Below are 23,305 nucleotides of genomic sequence, written 5' to 3'. Positions count from 1 at the left end.
AACTTCTGATATCCCACCGGAAAAAATTACTTGATCGACTAATTGGTTAATTGACTAATTGTAGACGGCTCCTTTAAAGATTGCAATTATACTAAAAGTCTTAATCACTAAATCAATGGGATGTCAGTTTTTATTAATAGCTTATGTTTTTTGATAGTTCACTTCCAAAATACTGCTTCCCTTTATTAATGCCTTTATAAACTGAGATGCACGACGAGAAGAAAACGATATTAATGAATGAGAAAGCCCTAATGTCCGGATAACAAACGGACTCTCTCTCTCTCCGCTAATAAAGAGAAACTAGTCCTTTAGTTTACGCGGTTTCAGTCATTTGCATCAAGTTCCATATTTGAGACGAGCTCACAGATTATGTTACGAAGCCGTCCATCTGTCGAGTTGCTCGCAGTGTGAACACAGTGTCACACACACACACACACACACACACACACACACACACACACACACACACACACACACAGATCAAAAATGATTAAGATGAGGACTCTTTAGTTCCCTGCTTGTGTGCTCGAGCATCCCTCCTCCGTGCAGAGATGTGATATTAACTTTTTGTATTCTTCTCATGTGAACGCTCTGCTTTCATTCTGTCTTATTTCCCCTGCTAGTTCACTGCGTAGAGATGCTCGTATGTGTCACAGTGGTTTCACAGCAGCACTACCTGGGGAGAATCCACCACGTGTTACGCAAAGAGCACTTAATGGATTACTGTGGTGTATCTGGTGGATGCTTTAATCCCAGTGCTTTCTGCAGGAGGATGCTCGCAGTATCCGTCATGCTTTAAAGCTACAATCATCCAAGTGCAGGAAAGTCAGAAACAGCTGTTGTGATTTGAGTTATTTGAAACTAGGATTATTGTATTTGTTTTAAAATTGAGTAGTTGCCAAGAAAATACCAATCCAGCATCTCAAGGTGTTTGGATTACAAGCCAGAGAATAGTAAAGGGACACGATATGCAAGATTTAGGAATGAAATACCAGTAATGTTGATGTCTCACCACGAAATATTTAAACAAGCGCATCATCTGTGATTCAAAGGAAAGACATATCATGCAGGAAATAACTGAAAGGACTCTGAGGCCCCGGCCACACGAGGACGAAAACGGTCGTTTGCGTTACTGTTTAGTGTCATATAGACCGTTCGGCCACACGAGGACGACCGAATACGGCACTAAACGACTGCGGAAACGATAACGGGTCCCAAGGTGGATAGAACGGCATACGCAACGCTCTGGGGGGTCCAACGGCTCCGTGTGTACGCCCTATACGATCATGTTCTGATAATGATGAGGCAATAGCCCCGCCTCTCCCCACCTCTGCTGCTCACCCCGCGTCAAAGTAAACTGCACCCTGAATTCAGATTATTTATCTTTCTCTCCATATGGACCTAAACGCGAGTGAAGTCTAATCTGACAGGACGGAGACACCTCTCAAACTCCCTAAACTAGTTATAAATATGTTTATTTTTACTGTCGGCCGGGTCACTCATTACTGGATCAGCTGCTGCATGAGACAGACACTGACGCTGTCTGAAGAGAGGGAGGAAAAAGAGAGGCTCCGTGTATTTTATCATTATATTATATAGAGTCATTATTCATTTGTGTTAAAGCTCAATAAATAACAAAGAAGACCTTTGACCGGCACTTTTATAATTTTGTCCGGAAGATTTAAACTTTAATAAACGCTGACTGGCGAAAAACTCTGCCCGGTTCCCTCGGCCCCCACCGCGGAGAATAAACAGAAGGGCAACCATGACAACCATGCTTCTTCGCTGCTTTTGTGGAGGAAGTTACAGCGCCACGTACAGGCTCCTGCATATGTACTGCAGCTTCTCCAGCGGTTGGAGCTAAACGGAGTGGTCTCGTGAACTATCCGGATAACTATTGCGTGTGGACGGAAGCTTTTTTGCGTTTGCGTTAATCTTATGCGTTTAGCCGTTTTCGTCCCCGTGTGGCCGGGGCCTTAGTTTTAATGTGACAATGTGATAAATGCTTATACACAAATAGACATACCAGTTTTATTGACATTTTCTAGATGAAACCTTTGCATCCAAGGCGTCAGGATTACACGATGATTGGGGAATGTAATGGCTGTAGTGTCAACAGAAGTAATTGATATGATAGAAAAACACAACATGACTCCAATGTCCAGCGGAGATCAAGGTGTGTTGTTTTAGCAGCCGGACTTATAAACACTACTCTCTGAATCTCTTGCAGGAGCCGGAAGCAGAGGGAAACAAGGTAAGGGCTGAATGTTTATTATCAACCCCCCCCCCCCCCCCCCCAACTAACATCATTCTGTGAGAAATGGCCACATGCAGCCGGGCTGGGATTTGAGTGAAACTTTTCCGTGCAGGCTGCAAAAGAATTGAGACGGCAGTTTGTTCTGGTCAGTGCTGAAGGTAAAGGCTGTGTTCAAAGTGAGTGAGCCTGTGAGATGCACCTTTCAACCAAATTAGAACACAAGCTGAATTGCCTACAGCCGAAAGAGTGATGCAGGAATGAGTCTTTAAACCAGGGAATGACTCAGCATTTCTACAGCTTCGGGGCCCCGTCTCTCAACAGTTTTTACATCATGATTTTTGTTTGAAAATCAAGTCTGTGGTCAAGACAAGCTGAAGAGATTTGTATTCTACGACATAAAATACGTCACTAAATACCCAACTGGTGAATTTAGAAAAACGGCGGTTGCTTACTAGTGTCTAAAAGAGACATTAGCCACCTTTAGCTTAGCGGTGGTGACGTGAAGTCATGTGACCGTGCTGTAGTTCCTTTATAGCCCAACATTAGCCGCCTTTAGCTTAGCGGTGGTGACGTGAAGTCATGTGACCGTGCTGTAGTTCCTTTATAGCCCAACATTAGCCGCCTTTAGCTTAGCGGTGGTGACGTGAAGTCATGTGACCGTGCTGTAGTTCCTTTATAGCCCAACATTAGCCTCCTTTAGCTTAGCGGAGGTGACGTGAAGTCATGTGACCGTGCTGTAGTTCCTTTATAGCCCAACATTAGCCACCTTTAGCTTAGCGGTGGTGACGTCATGTGACCGTGCTGTAGTTCCTTTATAGCCCAACATTAGCCTCCTTTAGCTTAGCGGAGGTGACGTGAAGTCATGTGACCGTGCTGTAGTTCCTTTATAGCCCAACATTAGCCACCTTTAGCTTAGCGGTGGTGACGTCATGTGACCGTGCTGTAGTTCCTTTATAGCCCAACTTTGGCTTTTTAGTTCTGGAGATTGCATTTACGCTTCAAATTCAGAACATTTGTGTGAAGATGATCCTGCTGAACAAAACCTGTAAGTATCCTAAACATGCCAAAGATCCAATGAAAAAATCCCCTTGGCTTTACGCTAAGGAGCCCTTGCGATGCTAACTTCCTGGTTGACTCACTGCACCACTTTATTATATCAAACACACTGCCAGAAGCTACCTGCTGTGAAAAGCTTCATGAAAGTCCAATGCAGCGCTGTGGCCACATTTCTTGTAGAAGCTCTGTGATCTTGATGAAATGTGTGCTCGCTACTTACCTATAGATGTGCTTTTGCTTGATTTTTAAAACGGAGACACTCACTAGGTGCAGCTTAAAGCTTTCCATAGTCCTTGGCATTCAAGCGGTGCCGACCAGAGTCAAATATCAAGTGTAAATTCACCTTGAACACCAAATTGTTAATGAGATAACAACAAGCAATGTAAGCATAGCTGCCGGTTGGTAGCAAGCATCTGTGTGGCGGTGTTTCTCCTCAGAGGGGGGGGTGTTAACCGTGATCTTAACTTCTGTCTTGCATGCGTGTTTCTTTTCTTTCTTTCTTTGTAATCGATGCAACAGGAGTCGGGGGAAGGATGTGTGTTCGTGTGGTGGTGATGTTTAGTTTTTTCCATGCCTGCTGCTCGAACTGAATCCGACAGCGATGGGTTTAGTTAACGGTCACTTAGTGGACAGAGTTTAAATATAAGAAGTTAAACAGCTGCTCCATGGAGACAGCTGCCTGGAGGACACCCAGCTGGCATGCACTGTGTCCTCATGGTGACCTTTTAGGAATCATTTTTGTCCTCAAGCAGATAACAACGGAGCTTAAACACCAATCATAACACTTAAACATAGCTCAGTCTTCAAAAAACTAATGTGTAATGCTCTCTTGCTTCAATTCGGACTGGATTGAACCAGGTTTCCCCGAAATAAACTCGCTTTTTAACCTTTCTTTTGCATTTCTAAAGAAGCAATGTTATATCTTCAGGGGTTGAACTATCACTTGTGATGCGTTGATGCACTTTAAACGATATTAAACTGTAAAAAAGAGCCAAAATGCACTGTATTTGATTTAATTTCCTTGTACCGATGCACTTCTCCGATTGCTCTACAAGCTTCTAAAAAATGAATAATTTATCTTTGATTTATTTACATTTTTGGGGAAGTTGGATATAAACTTTAGGATCAGAAGACTTTATTTACCCTGGGAGGAAGTTGGGCTTTTTCGCTGATGCCCCATTTAAGAATAAAGAGATATATATAATAATAAATCTAGATGCAGTCATAATCCAATTCAACAGAACATTGCACAGTTGAGTAATTGCACGGGTTTTTAGCTCAAGTTGCTGTCATTTTGAAGCAATGCCGTTTACCTCTCAAAGAACCAGGAGATGAATCTCTGGGTTGTTTTTGTGCAGGTATTTAGAAAATTCAGATGTATTAACCAGAGCAGGAAGTCCAAGCCGCTTTTAGCCCCATTTGTCCCGCCAAAAAGCACCGAGGTATTTCACAGATGTTTGGAGAAGAGATTTGAACCCAAAGGCAGAGTTTTTGGCTGCCTGATTTCACTGGTTTGGGCTTCGGTTCAACCCGATTTGACCAGAATATCTTCCATGTGCAGCCTCAGACATTCCTACAGTACATCTGATTTTGTTTTAAAAAGAGCTGCACAATTAGCTGAGATGTATGAACTAGTGCAATATTATTATCATTTGGAAGCTGCAGAGATATCCCCGCCAATCATATCCTTAACACTTAACAACACTGACATTTATTTGGTACACATCGTCAAATTTGCACCATTTTAATATATTCCTCCAATGATAATGAGATTAATCAGCATAAATAATCAATCCATCTCATATCGTAACTGAAAATGGTCAAAATAATTGCAAATAGTTATTTTTTCCAAACCATGCACTAGGGCTGTGCGATTATGGCAAAAATCATAATCACGATTATTTTGGTCAATAATTGATATCACGATTATTCAATACGATTATTCATTCACTTTGAAAACATCCATTTATTGAACTTTAAAACAAATTAAAATAATAATTTGAACAGTATCTGTTTAACTGTCGATCACCCTGAACGTAGAATTCAACTGAAAAACGAATAAATAAAATAAATGATATATTTAAATAAATAATATCAAAATAATAAATACCAATAAACAAGATCAACAAATATTTTTGGAGCGTACTTCAACAAGCTACTAAACATATATAAATATGATAACTAAAAGCAAATATGTTGCAGTGCACTGTCACAACCTAGCAAAGCTAAATAATCGTTTTTTTCGATTATGTTGTTTTCGTAATTGTGGCAGGCCAAAATCGTAATTGCGATTAAAATACGATTAATTGCACAGCCCTACCATGCACCCTAATGTTCTGCCTTTTCATCAGAGGTCTTCACATGGCGCTTTGGAACCCGTTTGGAAGACATTCATATGTTTTTGTTATTGTTTCAAACATCTGTAATATCTGTTTTTGGCTTGGGTCCCAATTCTCTCCACGTCTTCTGTGCCTGAGAGCTGCAGCCTTTTGGAAGTCGTAGTGAAGCGACTCTTGACATTGGACAGAACACGAGCTCCATTTTCTATTTTGTCAAGTGTTTGTGAAGTACGCTTTGGTACGCTCCAAAAAGTAGACGCACCTTTTCAGGATTCTGTGCATGGATCTGCCCAGTTAAGTTACCCCTTTAAGGTTCAGCGGTTTCACTTTACGTGGACTGGTTGGAGTGGGTTTAATCTGAGCATGATGACGGGAATTTGAGTAATTACGTATTTGATTGGCCAGAAAGTCACAAATTCCCAAAGCTGCCGGTTGCACCTGAACACGGCTTGGGTTAGATACATTTACAATGATTTAGAAAAGCAGAACAGCAAGGCAAAGCAAGTTTATTTATATAGCACCTTTCAGCACCAGGCAATTCAAGGTGCTTTACAAACATGAAAGACATTCAGACAAAGGCATTTAAAAACAGTAAAAGATAATAAAAAAAACATTAAAAGAAAAACAAAAAATGGAAAAGAAAATGGCATTTAAAAAGAAAAGCTAATAAAATAAACATTAAAAGATAAAAGTGACAGTGCAGTCTAAGATATGAATAGTTAAATTATTTCGGTTCTTGATTTTTAATTTATTCACAGAACCTCCCGTTGGAAATCCGAACATTTCCGTCCCGATTGTTTTCACCATGTTATGCTCGCATGACATCCACAATCGGACCCTCAGGAGGGTGTACTAGCCCCCTACCCTGCTCTGGGTTCCATAACAACGTCTTTAAGTGTTACCTGAACACCCGTGTTACCAAAACACGATCCTTTACTTCTTAGCAGCTCGGAAACGATTTGGCCTTTTGTTTCACCCTCACTTTCATGCTCCACCAAAACCACCACCGTGTATTAAATACTATATTACTCTCAGTTCACTTCCACATTCACATCGAGGGGCCGAAAGAAAAATACAAAAAACAAGGAGTGCTAAGAAGTGTACAGTCCTCAGTTCATCTCGGAGACTTTTCACCTTTTGATCTAACCTGGTACTCAAACACGATCTTAAAAATGCGGACGAATTAAGAACAATCTAATCAAACTCATCCAGATGATTTCTCGAGTGAAGCTGTTAATTATAGAGCTTTTGAAAACCCCCGACACCCAGAGTCCACTCCTCCTAAAACCCGTTCCCCTCAGATGTAGTTTCCCTTAAAGACGGAGGACTTCAAGGTCTTGTCCTCCCCTCTGCCGTGTCTCGAGGGTCTTTTTGAACTTATCTCCTTTAATTTAATTTAACACAATCTTATTCATCAGAGGAAATGCAGACAAATTAAGAACAATTTCAATCGAATGCATCCATATATATCCTTTATTCAACCAGGTAAACGCCTCATTGAGATTAAGTCTCTCTTTGTATCCGAGCGACCTGGCCAAGAGGGCAACACATGAACACAATACATAAAGCTGTACCACACCAGTCAATAGGCAAATACAATACACGGTTATAACACATTTAAAACGGGCACCATTTTAAAACGACTTAATTAGGGGATATAAGAGCAATCGCATCGACAATGGTTTCTGGTTCTCTGTCCTTTTTAAGATGGACTTGATCACATCTGAGAGTTTCAGCTCCTTCTGGACATTATTCCAAGCCGAAGGGGCAGCATATCTAAAAGCCTTTTACCGAGTTCTGTTCTCACTTTAGTTTTACATGTTGGGAGTGCAGGCCATGTTGACTTTGTGGGATCCAACATCAAACCCCCGACACTCCGAGTACAATTCTCAAAAATCTAGTTTCTGTTAAAGATGGAGGACCCCCCCCCCCGCTGTGTCTGAGGGTCGGAGGGGGGGGGGAAGGGATCACCAGATGTTTCTCTGCTGTGTCTCCTCAGCAGGAATGGGAGGCAGAGAGCCACGACTGGTACTGCTTCGAGTGCCACCTCCCCGGAGACGTGCTCGAGTGTGACAACTGCTTCAGAGTCTACCATCTCAAGTGTCTGCCGGACGAGTTCAAGCCCAAAGACGGAGGCTCGCACTGGCAGTGTGGCGCCTGCAGGGTGGGTACTCGCACACGGGGGAATTAGATCAGATACAATACATGTTTAATTATATCTGGAGGGAGATTCAGGTGCTATAGGAGCATTAAGCAGAGAGGGCAAGAGTACTCACATCCTTTACTCAAGTAGAAGTACAGATACTCGTGTTTAAAAATACTCTGGTGAAAGTAGAAGTATTGACTAAACTTCTTTACTCAAGTAAAGGTAAAGGCTTTGAAGTGTACTTCAGTAAAAAGTACCCATAACTAGCAGCTGTTTTAAAGAGTACCTGACCTCCCTTTATATTAACAGAACAATAATGTCATTGTTAGCTAATGAATGTTTCCATGGCAACATGACAACGTTTCCATTGGTCCCTCTTCTTTAGAGAAGACCAGGAAGTGATGGATACACGGATCGTGTTCAAATCAATAGGCACGCAATGACTAAGGACAGAGGGTCTAAGGACAGAGGGTCTAAGGACAGAGGGTGTCCTTTTTCTCACACTGATATTCTGAACAATCTGTGCTGTTGTATTTGCTGTAAAGTGTAGCTATCTTTATTTTATGTACAGCACTTTGGCTCGAACACAAATCTTTATAAATGTGCTGTATAAATAAAACTTGATTTGTTCTCTTCTCTGCTGCTACGGCAACAATGCTTTGTGTTTTACCATTAGACACGGGATAATTACAAAGTCTGCTTTCTGCTTCCACATCTTGCAGAACGTTCTCCATTTCTCTCCGTTCCCTCTCACGATGCAGAGATACTTAAAATTACTTAAATTAAATTACTTAAACTTGCATTTGCTTCAAACGCAGGCTACGTGTAATAGTGGTGTCAATATATCTGGTTTATCACTATAAGAGTAATGCTGTCAGATGTTCCTAATGCAGAAAGGCAACATCAAGCTATCATCCAGTTTCAACTCTGCTTTTCATGTAACTGTATGTGTCTTTTTCCTTCCCTGTTCCTCTTAACTTCCGGTCTCTTTTTGCACATTACATATGTCCGTTATATATATGATACTTAACCAGGGATTCACAGAGGCGATTGCTTTTCCAACATCTGACTGCGGCTGTCTGAAAAGAGAACGCGTCAGACTGCATGTCGCTCTCTGAGTTGGTGCATCCCTACCTTTAAGTGTCCGTGTTTTAGTTGCGTTGAGTCTCACCTCCTGACTCCTCCTGACCTTCTGACCCCTCCTGTCCCCTCCTGACCTTCTGTCCCCTTCTGACCCCTCCTCACCTTCTGTCCCCTCCTGACCCCTCCTGACCCCTCCTGACCCCTCCTGTCCCCTCCTGACCCCTCCTGTCCCCTTCTGACCCCTCATGACGTCCTGTCCCCTCCTGACCCCTCCTGACCCCTCCTGTCCCCTCCTGACCCCTCCTGACTCCTTCTGTCCCCTCCTGACCTCCTGACCTTCTGACCCCTCCTGTCGTCCTGCAGGGCAGTAAAAAGAAGAACCTGAACAAGCAGGAGATGAGTAAATACCTGCGCTTCATCGTCCAGCGCATGAAGGAGAGGGTGAGAGCAACACATTTATTTCTGCAGATCTACGGCTCTGATTCAAACGTTATTTAAGAAGATCTGGGATCTTTTCTGCCAGGTTAACATTTATTTAGCTGTGTTTGACTTCTTGGACATAAGGACCAAGAGAAAGATGATTTTACATTTCCCCGTTGCATAAAAGCCAGAGGTTCCCTGCAGTGATGACACATCGCTTTATCAAGTACACCTGCTTTTAATAAAAGTCACCAGCCGTTTGTTTACTTAGTGTAATAACAGCTGTTTGAAGCTGAACTCAAAGAGGCTCAAATAAACATTTAGAATTTAAAAAAAATATATATATATAGTTTTTCTTTAAAAACTATTTTTTTGTACATTTTATTTATTCCCTAATCTTGTCCGTCACTTCTTTAAATAATAAATACTTTTTTTTCAATTTGATTCTGTTTCTACTTCCTTTTTACAAGCCGTAATCCTCACTCACTCCTATCATGTCAGTTCAACCTTTTATTCATTTAAATATTGAAGATTTTTTTGGGCTATTTCATTCCATTTCAATTTGATTTTGAAAGCAGAAAACATCACTTTTTCTTCTGGTTAATTTCACTTAAAGGGGACCTATCATGCAAAATGCACTTTGTGATGTCTTCTCTCCATCAACATGTGTCCCCGGTTTGTCGGGGAACTCACGCAGCGTCAGAAAATAAACCCTCTCTCTTTTCCTCCGTACCCAAATCTCTAAAAACGGGGAACAACGGAGCTGATCCAGATTTGCGTCCGATATGACGTAACATCTGAAATGTGGACCCACGGGCCAATCAGAAACGTTGCTATCAGAAACAATGCCCGACTGTTTTGGACGTGATATGGTCGGTGTTTACATTAGCATCGCTAACACTCAGAGCTAACCTGTGCTGGAGAGCATGTTGTGTGAAGAAGCAGGAAGTAAGAAAGGAACTCACCTTGTGGTGTAACCGGCAAGAGAGAAAGCCTTTGAGCTCCAGACTGTTTCAGAGCCTTGATGATCCATGATATGGAGTTTCATCACGGCAGCATTTAGTTTAGACGGTAGCTGCCGGTAACAAAGCTATAGTTATCCTCCGTGTGTCCCTGCTTCATTGCTCCTCCTCTTCCTCTCTATAACGTTGGTATTAAATCATTTCTCCTCCTCTTCCTCCTCTTCGTCCGCAGGCGGTCGACCTGGCCAAGAAAGGCAAAGACACGAAACACCCCATGTACAAACGTTTGATCCACACCGCGCTGGAGGTCTCCAACATCCACGAGGTAACACAAACACAACTGAGGGGTTTTCATGCAAGAATATGGAGGTGTGTGTGGTGTGTGTGGTGTGTGGTGTGTGGTGTGTGTGTGTGTGTGTGTGTGTGTGTGTGTGTGTGTGTGGTGTGTGTGTGTGTGTGTGTGTGTGTTCGTGTGTGTGGTGTGTGTGTGTGTGTGTGTGTGTGGTGTGTGTGTGTGTGTGTGTGTGTGTGTGTGTGTGTGTGTGTGTGTGTGTGTGTGTGTGTGTGTGTGTGTGTGTGTGTGTGTGTGTGTGTGTGTGTGTGAATAATTACACACCCTCTCCTGGACCTCTCGCTTGTTGGTCACCAAACGCACACACACGCTCCTCGCTCACGGACACACGCTCACACACACACTCACACATGCTCACACACACACACACGTGCTCTCACACACTCACGCTCACACACTCATGCTCACACACACATGCACTCACACACACACACACAGTGAATAAACTACTTTGTACTCGTTCTCTCTGACTGAGGAACTTTCTCTCTCTTTCCATTTTTTAATTTTTTAATTCAAATCAACTTTATTGACAAAACACACAATACAAGGTGGTACACCATCAAAATATTGAACAACCAATGTTATAAGTTACAGCCACTTATTTTGTTGTTGTTGTGAAAAGGCCAAATATTTACACCTAGTTGTGACTTCTGTAGTCAAGGGACGATGAAAGACTACAATTCCCACAGTGCCATTCTATCAACAGACGCAGCCACGCATGGAAGAGGCTTAAGATATATTCCATAAAGGAAGAAAGATAATCTAAGTTTGTTTATCATTTGATTTGGGTTCTTTGCCTCTTTTGATTTGTGTGTGAAAAGAATAGCGAGAAACTAATACATTGAAAGATAATGTTAGAAAAGTCTGTTTTTAAAAGTTGTCGAAGTGGCGTGAATGAAATGAAGGAAGCTGTGAAACTGTCTCTTTCTGTTTCTCAGAATCTGTCTGAAGGAAAGTATAAAAGCTTCGATGAGTTCAAAGCCGACGCTCAGCTGATCGTCCACAACACGGCCATCCTGTACGGAGGTGGGTCCATCATTCACTACGCTCACTTACACATTTAGCTTTTCTATTATTATGTCTTGTATTCCCCAGAAAGCCACATTTTAACTTTTATTTCATGAGACACCTTTACTATTCCGCTTGAGGCCTTCTCCGCTAACATCGGTCTGACGTTGAAACCGAGACGAACCACAAAGCATTCAGACATAAAGCAAATACTGCAGAATTGTCCATATCTTTTTATGTAAAAGTATTCAAATGTATAAAACTCCACTTTTACTTGTTCACCAAGTGCTCTTCTGTTTGTGTTTCAGTTAACAGCGACCAGGCGGAAATCGCTCGGCTGCTTTTCAGCGACACGTGCCACGAGGTAACTTATTAAGAGGAGCTTATTAGCACCGTGTGTCCTTGCTAGCTAGTTCCTGCATTAACCTCTCTCCCGTCTCTCCTCCAACAGCTCAACGAGTTGTTGTTGTGTAAAACCTGTTTCTACCTGTCCAACGCGCGGCCAGACAACTGGTTCTGTTACCCCTGTGTGAGTACAACAACAACAACAACAACAACAAACATACACAACCACAGCTTCTCTGGACCAAATGGCTCTTAACACACACACACACACACACACACACACACACAACACACACACACACACACACACACACACACACCCACAGTTTGCTTGTGTTCTATTACTGCACTATGAACACTGTCGTAAGATGCAGTTATATTATTGGTTTTCTACAAAGCACATCGTTTGTCGCTGTTCGAACAAAACTCAGAAACCGACTTTTTGACAAACAATGTTGGACAATTTTGAACCAGAAAGAATTAAACAAACAAAATACTGAAAAATGCTTTAATAATCCAAAACATTCAACATCTCTCCACTGACTACGTTGCCATAGTAAATAAGTCATTTAAAGGTACATTGGAAGGGTGTGTGTGTGTGTGTGTGTGTGTGTGTGTGTGTGTGTGTGTGTGTGTGTGTGTGTGTGTGTGTGTGTGTGTGTGTGTGTGTGTGTGTGTGTGTGTGTGTGTGTGTGTGTGTGTGTGTGTGTGTGTGTGTGTGTGTGTGTGTGTGTGGTGTGTGTGGTGTGTGTGTGTGTGTGTGTGTGTGTGTGTGTGTGTGTGGTGTGTGTGTGTGTGTGTGTGTGTGTGTGTGTGTGTGTGTGTGTGTGTGTGGTGTGTGCTCAGGCTGAGCTCCGCGGTGTCTCGCTGACCCCAGTAATCCAGCTCACACGGTCCGCTCCTCGCAGCAGCGTCCCGCCAACACGGCCCCCAGACCCCACGCAGCATTCTCATCTGTTTGTGATCACTGGTGTCATTTCCTGGTTGCTAACAAACGCCATGGTAACACATAATCACTGATGTTCCGCTGTAACGGTGGTGGACTCATCAGAACAGAGTGGGCTCACAGGGAGTGGGGGGGGGGCAGGAGTTCCGTCAAGCCATCTATTCTCGTCGACCTCAACAATGGAGCTATGATCAGTAGAAATGGCCATGACACGGGACCTTTAATGGTTTTAGCAAAACAAATTGGATTTTATCAATAATTTGAGGGATTTTAACAACAAATCGGGGGACAGGAAAGAAAACTGAGTGATTTAAAAAAAAGTTAAAAATACCTTGCATGAAGAACGGCATCTTAAATGTCATTTTGGCATAAAATCCACCCACCACTTTGTTTCCCGTGAGTTTTCCTTGTTGGACCAACACTGCTGGGTTTGAACCGTTGCCTTCTCTGTTCCTTTGTGTGTTTCCTCTGCAGAGTCCTAACCACGACCTGGTGTGGGCCAAAATGAAGGGTTTCGGATACTGGCCGGCCAAAGTCCTCCAGAGAGAAGAGAACCAGGTGGACGTTCGCTTCTTCGGACACCAGCACCAGAGGTTAGCACACCTTTCTGTTCATTTGAGAGCACATCTGGATACACTGTCCTCAGAGCATATTTCCCGGGACACGGTAAACACTTTGAAGCCGCTTACCCCCGAGATTATCTCTGTGGGAGTTTTAGTTTCTCTTTCAACTGCATGTTTTACCTCGGCTCCACACCTCTCTCACGTGTTGCACCTCGTTTGAACCATGTTCAGGCCATTAGTAATCCATTCTAGAGAAACAATGCGTTGTTGCGTACAAACAAACAATGGATGTCTTTTATGGAAATGTTATCCATGATGGAAGTATATTCAGCTGCATGAAGATTACAGATCGCCCTCAAAATATTGCGTAAAAGTGCCTATGATTTATTTGGCTATAGCACGTTCCATTTTTACCTTCTTATGCTCATATCAATAATTTAGTTTTATATTTAATTGGACATTTACTTTATCTTCCTATTGTCATATAAATCTAAACATTTTTATCTGTAGCTTTGATTACACATTCTTATGTTTAAATAATTTAAAAAAATAATAATTGTTATCACAAAACCTAGTTTCTCCCCAGTGTTCTGATGCATCCTTCCCCAGATGCTATGAATAACTTCCTTCTCAACTGTTCTTGGATCACTTAAAGCCACAACTGTTGATACTGTTAATAAATCCCCTTGAAGCTCTTAATCCGGTTGTAAAAACATCTCCGATGCAGTTCCTCCCGAAACACTTCTAAAAGGTTCCCAAACAAACAAACGAGTTTCAGTGCTTGTTGATAAATCCCGTCCACTTCATTTGACCTCCTCCTCCTCAGAGCGTGGACCCCGTCGGACAACATTTCAATTAAATTAAGCATTCTGATTCCAGCCCTGATATATCTTCCTCAAAAACAATTAACACATTTCTTTGTGGATGCTATTTAACTTCAAGCTGTTTAATGCAGTTGTAAAAACATCCCAAATCACATCTTCCCAATACGATACACTTCATGTGTTCTGGACTCCGTCCCGCGTACATGTACATATACACACACAGTGGACATTAAGAGACGGACACATATCAATACATACGCACAAAGGCGACCTATTGCACCCCCCCCCTCAGGGCCGACATTTAGAAAGTACATTTCATTTCAGTGAATGTTGAGACGCTTCGTGGACACAGGAAGGAAGGAGTGCTGATCGCGGATCAGCCTGACGAAACAAACCCAAACACTTTTCAAAAGGACCGACAGTATTCAAACATTTGCCGCGAGGTTTTGTAAATCTTTAAAACGTTATTTCCCCGTCGTCCTCAGAGCGTGGATCCCGTCGGACAACATCCAGGACATCAAGGTGAAAGTCCAGCAGCTGCAGGTGAAGCGCAGCAGCGGCTGGAAGAAGGCCTGCGAAGAGCTGGAGGTTTACCAGGTTGGCCTTTTCTTCTTTTGACCTCTTTTCAATTCATCTTGATTTGTTCCGTTCATGGTAACTCGATGTGTAACAACTATTTACAAAACATGCCTCTATAAACACCGTGGATCAAAAGGAGCAGGGATAATCATCTCAATGGAGCGGTGCAGCGACGAGTCCTAAAACCAGGAAGTGAGTCAGCATTTCTCCACTTCCTGTTCCCTCAGAGCCAATGGGATCTCTCCGTAGGGTTTGGGAAAATAGCTGAAATAAGGTCTGTGGTTGAAACGGATTGAAGAGACGGATCACGTTTTGTTCCACGACATTAAATCCATCAGAGATTTCTGAAGAGTCGACGTGTCTGATGGTTGTTACCAAGCGGCTGAATAGGACTACAGAAGTCGAGGTCGTTGTACGTCATTACGCCGAACACGTGAACACTCCTCTGAGTTAGTTTCTGTTCTGCTTGAAAGCCAGTCCCCGCCTCCTGCAGAGTGTTCAAACAAAAGCTTCAACATGTACCATTTAGAGTCTGTGTGTTTGAACACGGATCTGAAGTCGGCGTGACGTCGAAGTCGTGCTGCTGGACTCGCTGTAGCTCCTTTATAGCATCACGTTAGCATTTAGCTTCTGGACATTAGACTTATGATTCAGACATTCTAAAAGTAGGGAAGACACGAGGAGATGATCCGGCTGAACAAAACGTGCATCCATCAAACAGGTTCGTTTCCACGGAGCTTATTTACAGCTCTTTTCCTAAATCCTGTGGAGAAATCCCGCTGCTCTTTAGTCGAGGGAACCGGCCGCTTCCTTCCGGGTAAATACGTCCTCCCTGCTCCGCTCTATAGCCGGCCCTTTCTCAAAGAAAATGCATATATAGAAACAGATGGTCTGTCCTTCATATTTTCTTATTCACAGCCAATCGACAGCATCGTAGGGAAATAAGAGGAACACAAAAACTTCCAAAAAGATACTTAGTTCCCACTTGACAGTTAACGGAAAGAAACAAAACAACAACAACAACAACAAAACATCACATGAACAAGGAAAATGATATTATTCAATGTTCTCCTTAGATAACTTTCTATTTGATTGTATTTTCTCCTCATAGCAACTTTTTTAGATGACGTTGTTTTTAAAGTGTGCTATATAAAGAAATGTATTATTATTATTATTATTATTACCACCAGCGCTTCGTGAGAGAGGGACGCTTCTGGAAAACAAAGATGGAGGAAACCAACATGGAAACAGAACAACAGCAGCAACAGCAACAACTACAACTACAGCAACAACAAGAACAACAACAACAACAACAACAGCAGCAGCAGCAGAACCAGAAGCAGGAAAGTGGAGGAAAGACGGATCGCTTGGAGCGAACTGATGAAGCCGAGTCCAGCATTTCGTCCACCAGCAACGAACAGGTGCGACATGTACGTATATTTATATGTATATATCATTACGTTATACAGTTCTTATTCAAGTCACAAAATATTGATAATCCATAACTCCATTTTTATTTCATATTAGCTGCTAATAATAGCTTCCAGAGTGTATGACAGCTTCCTGTTTTGGGTCTTCTGGCTTCAGGCACTCTCACTCACTTATTTGGTAACGTGTGTATGTGGAACCTCCCCTCGATTCTATTGGCTCTCACGGTTCAAAAGAGATGTCAATCATCAAAATCGACCAATGGGGGCCAGAGATAAGTCAAATCCACCCAAATGACCCCAGAAGTATTTTTTCTTCTTCTAAACCTCTCTAAAAAGGTCAAAGGTCACTTGTTTTGCATCGATCTGGATACAGGGTACTTATTATATTATAGTTTGGATTCCTACAGCTTTTAGGCTCCGATCCCATCATCAAGGCTGGTTTTCACTATAAGTAATGCGTTTATTTTTGGACGGACACTATCATTTACATTTTTTTACTATGTTCAATCTGAATTTACTTTAAAATAAAAACATCCATATTGATTCTGACTTTTCTACATCCAACTCACAGGTTTATCATCGCTTTGAGAAAAAAGATTATTAATGTTCTTCTTTTAGAAGTTAAGATATGGTCATTTGTTCTGGGCACGTCATGTTCGAGCCCGAGACCTGAAAACAGGCTCGGGGCTCAACGGGCTAAGAAATGATTCACAAAGTATACATAACAACATAAACACATCTCGATACATCAGTTAACTTCATAACAGTTGACAAATCCGCCACATTTATATTTTTATATAATGCCGAACGACCCACAAATATTGAACTTTTACGTCACGTATGAACCGAAACTCGCCCGTTTACTGAGCAGATTTCACCGTCTTGGTTCAGGAGGGAAAGAGAGACAACCTTTTTTACTGACACTTTCTAAGTCTCTTAACACACATATATCTATGTGTCTGTAATCAATACATTAAAAAGTGAATCTTTGGGGATAATAGGTGACCGTTTTTAATTAAGAGCTTAGTACCGTGCGTCCTTTTGATTTTTTGTTTGGTGTCTCTTGCAGATATGTTCAAAAGGTTCTCAAAAGTTCTTGTATTCAACTCAATATCTTTATTAGCATGACCATAGTTACGACAGTAGTCACGGTTCTTACGGTTATTGAAAACCTGGAAAAGTCATGGAAATTCAAAATGCTAATTCCAGGCCCTGGAAAAGTTTTGGGAAAGTCATGGAAATGTAACTAAAGTTGCATCAAATATAATTTATATTTGATCTAATCGCCAAAATAGTAATACTATAATGATAATAAATACGGTACGGTAATGAAACGTAAAATGGCATTTAACTGACGAGGTGTTTTGCCGGTGAGAGATTTGAGTTGCTTTAGCGTGTAGGAGCCTATTGGATTTGTTTCAGACGGGCACATGTTTCAGATGCAGACCTTATTTTCCTGTTCCATTAAAATAAACCATTTTCAGTGGAACCGCTGAGAAAGGTACTTTTTTTGGTCATTGAAAAAGTGTGTGAACCCTGAGTATTGCTAAAGCTCTGTATAGTTGCAACATCTATACATTTATATTTGTACATCCTTACATTATACAGTTTTTATTCAACTGTACAGTTATTCATTTCTAAAAAATTATTTGCATTTTAAGAAATTATTCACACAGCATAAATAAACACATCTAGATACATACGTTACGACATAACAGTTGACAAATCCGAAATAAATAATAATAAAAGTAATAATACAAATAAAAGAATGGATACAGTATTAATACTCAGGTATATTCATTGGTCACAAAAATAACAATTATTTTCGTTATGGCCCAAAATATATGAGCATGGTTTCTGCTCACCACATCCTCTCTGAATTTGGGTTTCTTAAAGTAACTAATTAACATCTTCCATGTGTATTCTTTCCAGTAGTTTGAGTTGGAATGTATGTTTTCTTATTCTCTCTTACACGTACATCGTTTACATTCGATGCATTGTACTGAACACGTCCAAATCTAATTTCAGTAAACTTGACCCGGTGCCAAATCCGTCAAAAATAAACATGAATCTGCTCCAGAATTTCACTAAAACAGAAACATGAAACCAAAAGTGTTTTGTGAACTTTTATACTTGCTTCAAAAATAAGACAAAGTAATTTATTTATTTCAAATCTTTTTTCTAAGTATTATTTTAATTGTGTATTCTATTTTTCGTTATGTTTACCTTGTGTGAATCCTGTTTTTAACTCTGACCCTGTTGCTGCTGTAAATGGGGATAAATAAAGTTCCATCTTATCCTAATGGAGCACGTGAAACACATCAGAAACACTGTGGAGAGAAACACAGTAAACGGCGCCCCCTGGCGGCTGGAAAGCACATTGCTAGTGCAACATGCTAAAGTTATTTAGTATTTAAGTGTCTTTTTAAGTTGTTTTTTCATATTTATCTACTCTTTCACATGGCTGGTGGTATTTATTTGACAAAGGTAATTAATTATTCCATTTGGTGAAAACATTTATGTTATTTTATATGTTTTTTTTCGTCCTTTTTCCAGCTCAAAGGCAGCCTGGAGCCCAAGGCCAAGAAAAGCCGTCGAACTCAAATAGTGGAGCCCAAAGAAGAAGCCAGCGTGAGACACACACACAAGCACACACACACACACACACACACACACACACACACATGCACCTACATTTCCAGATGTATTAAGATATTACAGATTATTTTTATGATAGAAAAACATGTATTTGTTTGTTTTTAAATGTATATATTTGATAAAATAACTACCGATTTAGCACTTTTCAAAACTTTCTTTATAAGGTACTTCGCAAACACAGGAAAATAAAAGAAATCAGGAAAGCAATTGCATAAAAACAGTTAAAAAAAGGCGGTAAAAAAACCAATATTTGCAATAAAAAAAACACGTATTATTCCCCTAACCTCCGAAACCACATCTTAATTGTTATAACAGTTCAAATGAAATGCAATTTGTTATTAAAACTCTGCAGTAACCGTGCAGTAACTCGCACAGAGCTACACCTCCAGACAAATCAAAGAAAGAAAGCAATTGCATAAAAATACAAATTTGATTTGATTTGAAAAACACTGTTAAAAAACAAAAATAACAAATAAAAACGGCGGTAAAAAAAACTATATTTGCAATAAGACACACTCGCCAGTCCCTTGAATCTTGCAAACCGCATCTTAATTGTTAAAATGAATCGTATTTTGTCATTAAAACTTGCAGTAACCGTGTGCATCAGTTCCATTTGAAATACCTAAACACCTTTCTTGCTTCACAAACAAAGACAAATAAAAGAAAGCAGGAACGCAATCGCATAGAAACGAAAATAACAAATAAAAACGTTATAACCGCGTCTTAACTGTTATAACAGGACACATAAATCTAAATGTCTTATTAAATCTTGTATAACCGTGCAGGAACTCAATGCATCAGTTCAATTTGAAACACCTTTCTTGTTTCCATCCATATATATCTATATTTGAACTACCTATTTAGCATCTTTGAAAACTTTCTTTATAAGTTGCTTCACAAACACGGAAAAATAAAAGAATGCAGGAAATCAATAGAGAGGCGAAGTCCCGCCCTTCTTCATCCGACCCATGGGACCTATTTCTGAACAAGTATGCATTGAAGTCGATGGGGAGAGAAAACGTATCTTTCGATCCCGTTTGAATTGTGCCACGAGTTACACACATGATGTTTGTCAATCTAAAATAATAATTTCATGTAAAAAAGTCGTAGTTTGTCGTAAAACTGTTTAAATATAAACTACAAGTCCCAGAGTCCCGGGGGATCGAAAGATACCTTTTCTCTCACCATTGACTTCAATACATAATTTTCTCCGAAATAAGGTCCCAAGGAGGGTCTTCGCCTCTCTATTGCTAAAAAACAACAAACAAATATTTGCAATAAAACACACAGTCAGTCCCCTTGAGTCCTGGCAAACCGCATCTTAAGTGTTCAGATAAATATCATGTTGTTCCATAAATGTTGTGTAACTGTGCACTCACTGTGTTTCTGAAACACCTAAACGTCTCTTGTTGTCCCTCCATCGCTCCAGTCCTCACGTCTCGTCTCTCCTGCAGGACCCCGAGCCAGAGGTGGAGGCTGTGAGCTCCAGTCAGGAGATCCCCGTGTCCTCTGCTTCCCCCTCAGCCAGAGAAGCTCTCCGTGTCCACGCAGACCAAGAAGACGAGCGGGGGGTCGCCTCGGACGCTGCACCGCGGCACGCAGACCAGCAGCGAGAGCGCCTGCCAGAACATGTGCCACGAGAAGTACACCAAGGTGTTCAAACGACGTGAAGGAGATGATGAAGGCCGACAACAAGAGGGAGACGGAGAGGGTGGTGCGGGAGGCGCTGGAGAAGGTGAGGGGGCGAGGAAGTCCTTTCACTGGTTGCTTTCCACTTCAATCACCTCATTGTATCTAGCACCCTTTGAAGCTGGGAACAACATCTCAGATTCTGGTTCACGTGAAGAACTGCAGGGAATACACACAGGACACTGAACCTGTACTCAAACATTGGTGTGTGGTGTGGTCAAAGGCCCCCCCCCCCGGAGGAGCAACGAAACTGAAATCACACTCTCTCTCTCTCTCTCTCTCACTCTCTCTCACTCACACTCACACTCACTCTCACACTCACACTCACACTCACACACACACAATACAGTATGGTGGCTTGAACTAGTAGGAGAAATGGCACTGTTTGTCTCGGTTACCCATTCATTTCCTATGGAGGTTATCTTTGAACATCATAGGTGTTACAAAGGTGACTAAACCTCCAAAGAAAGTGGAGACCAGCAGTTTCATATACTCAAAGGACCACTGTGGGTTACATCATACAGCGTGGAGGCCATCGAATGTCAAACACAATATTTATGATTGATGAAAGTGGTGGTGGTGGTCGTCTGTGCGTGTGTTCTTTATCCTCCCATTTTCACTTCCTTTGTAACCCTCGTTCTGCCTTTTCGTGTGTGTGTGTGTGTGTGTGTGTGTGTGTGTGTGTGTGTGTGTGTGTGTGGTGTGTGTGTGTGTGTGTGTGTGTGTGTGTGTGTGTGTGGTGTGTGTGTGTGTGTGTGTGTGTGTGTGTGTGTGTGTGTTTTGGTGTGTGTGTGGTGTGTGTGGTGTGTGTGTGTGTGTGTGTGTGTTTGTGTGTGGTGTGTGTGTGGGTGTGTGTGTGTGTGTGTGTGTGTGTGTGTGTTGTGTGTGTTGTGTGTGTGTGGTGTGTGTGTTGTGTTGTGTGGTGTGTCAGCTGCGGGCGGAGATGGAGGAGGAGAAGCGTCAGGAGGCGGTCAGTACGGCGGTGTCTGGAGCTCAGGGAGAGATGGGAGAGGAAGTGTAAGCAGGTGAAGGAGAAGTGTAAAGAGGAGCTGGTGGAGGAGGTGAAGAAGATGGTGGCTCAACACAAACAACTCATCTCCACCACCAAGAAGAAGCAGTGGGTGAGTTACCAGAGTCTCTACTTTAAAGAGTACTCTCCTCCTGCTGATGTTCAGGTGTATATCAGTATGTAGTGTCTCTACTTTAAAGAGTCCTCTCCTGCTGATGTTCAGGTGTATATCAGTATGTAGTGTCTCTACTTTAAAGAGTCCTCTCCTGCTGATGTTCAGGTTGGATATCAGTATGTAGTGTCCTCTACTTTAAAGAGTCCTCTCCTGCTGATTTCAGGTGTATATCAGTAGGTAATGTCTCTACTTTAAAGAGTCCTCTCCTGCTGATGTTTCAGGTGTATATCAGTATGTAGTGTCTCTACTTTAAAGAGTCCTCTCCTGCTGATGTTCAGGTGTATATCAGTAGGTAGTGTCTTCTACTTTAAAGAGTGCTCTCCTGCTGATGTTCAGGTGTATATCAGTATGTAGTGTCTCTACTTTAAAGAGTCCTCTCCTGCTGATGTTCAGGTGGATATCAGTATGTAGTGTCTCTACTTTAAAGAGTCCTCTCCTGCTGATGTTCAGGTGTATATCAGTATGTAGTGTCTCTACTTTAAAGAGTCCTCTCCTGCTGATGTTCAGGTGTATATCAGTATGTAGTGTCTCTACTTTAAAGAGTCCTCTCCTGCTGATGTTCAGGTGTATATCAGTATGTAATGTCTCTACTTTAAAGAGTCCTCTCCTGCTGATGTTCAGGTGTATATCAGTATGTAGTGTCTCTACTTTAAAGAGTCCTCTCCTGCTGATGTTCAGGTGTATATCAGTATGTAGTGTCTCTACTTTAAAGAGTGCTCTCCTGCTGATGTTCAGGTGTATATCAGTATGTAGTGTCTCTACTTTAAAGAGTCCTCTCCTGCTGATGTTCAGGTGTATATCAGTATGTAGTGTCTCTACTTTAAAGAGTCCTCTCCTGCTGATGTTCAGGTGGATATCAGTATGTAGTGTCTCTACTTTAAAGAGTCCTCTCCTGCTGATGTTCAGGTGTATATCAGTATGTAGTGTCTCTACTTTAAAGAGTCCTCTCCTGCTGATGTTCAGGTGGATATCAGTATGTAGTGTCTCTACTTTAAAGAGTCCTCTCCTGCTGATGTTCAGGTGTATATCAGTATGTAGTGTCTCTACTTTAAAGAGTCCTCTCCTGATGATGTTCAGGTGTATATCAGTATGTAGTGTCTCTACTTTAAAGAGTCCTCTCCTGCTGATGAACTTGAGTCGATCCGGTCTCAGTTATTCAGTTTATCACGATATAGATATTTTACATGTTGTGCTCAATCCAAAAGGTTTGTCCTCTTCTATTGTACGATAATCACAATAAATTCACACGTAGAAAGTCAAATCTGCTTCTTTAGTTCACGGTGATTGTAGCGGCTAATCAAAGAAATAAAATAGAGACTTAAGTTAAACTAAAACTGCTGCGGGGGTACATCTGATCCCTTAAGTTTTGTAAATGGAAAACATTATTTTTATTTGTCAGTTTGTCCAAAATGTCTTATTTTGCACAAACTGGTGGAAAAAAAGGATCTGACTATAAACTGATTT

The 23,305-nt window shown here is 41.5% G+C and overlaps 1 protein-coding gene across 1 annotated transcript in view; it reads left to right on the top strand.

Moving 5' to 3' along the window:
* zmynd11 (zinc finger, MYND-type containing 11) overlaps positions 1-23,305 on the top strand; it is a 39,543-nt gene that overhangs the window by 11,985 nt on the left and 4,253 nt on the right. The window contains 16 exon segments of the mRNA XM_071206460.1: positions 2,231-2,254; positions 7,652-7,816; positions 9,245-9,322; positions 10,496-10,588; positions 11,554-11,641; positions 11,932-11,987; positions 12,075-12,152; positions 13,389-13,507; positions 14,787-14,898; positions 16,071-16,301; positions 18,867-18,941; positions 20,423-20,482; positions 20,484-20,627; positions 20,629-20,703; positions 21,589-21,663; positions 21,665-21,778. Coding sequence (XP_071062561.1) covers positions 2,231-2,254; positions 7,652-7,816; positions 9,245-9,322; positions 10,496-10,588; positions 11,554-11,641; positions 11,932-11,987; positions 12,075-12,152; positions 13,389-13,507; positions 14,787-14,898; positions 16,071-16,301; positions 18,867-18,941; positions 20,423-20,482; positions 20,484-20,627; positions 20,629-20,703; positions 21,589-21,663; positions 21,665-21,778 — 1,587 coding nt within the window.

The sequence above is a fragment of the Pseudochaenichthys georgianus genome, chromosome 17, assembly GCF_902827115.2.
Source record: "Pseudochaenichthys georgianus chromosome 17, fPseGeo1.2, whole genome shotgun sequence".
NCBI lineage: Eukaryota > Metazoa > Chordata > Actinopteri > Perciformes > Channichthyidae > Pseudochaenichthys > Pseudochaenichthys georgianus.
Note: the sequence above shows the minus strand (reverse complement) of the source record. Positions and strands in the feature narration are given on the sequence as shown.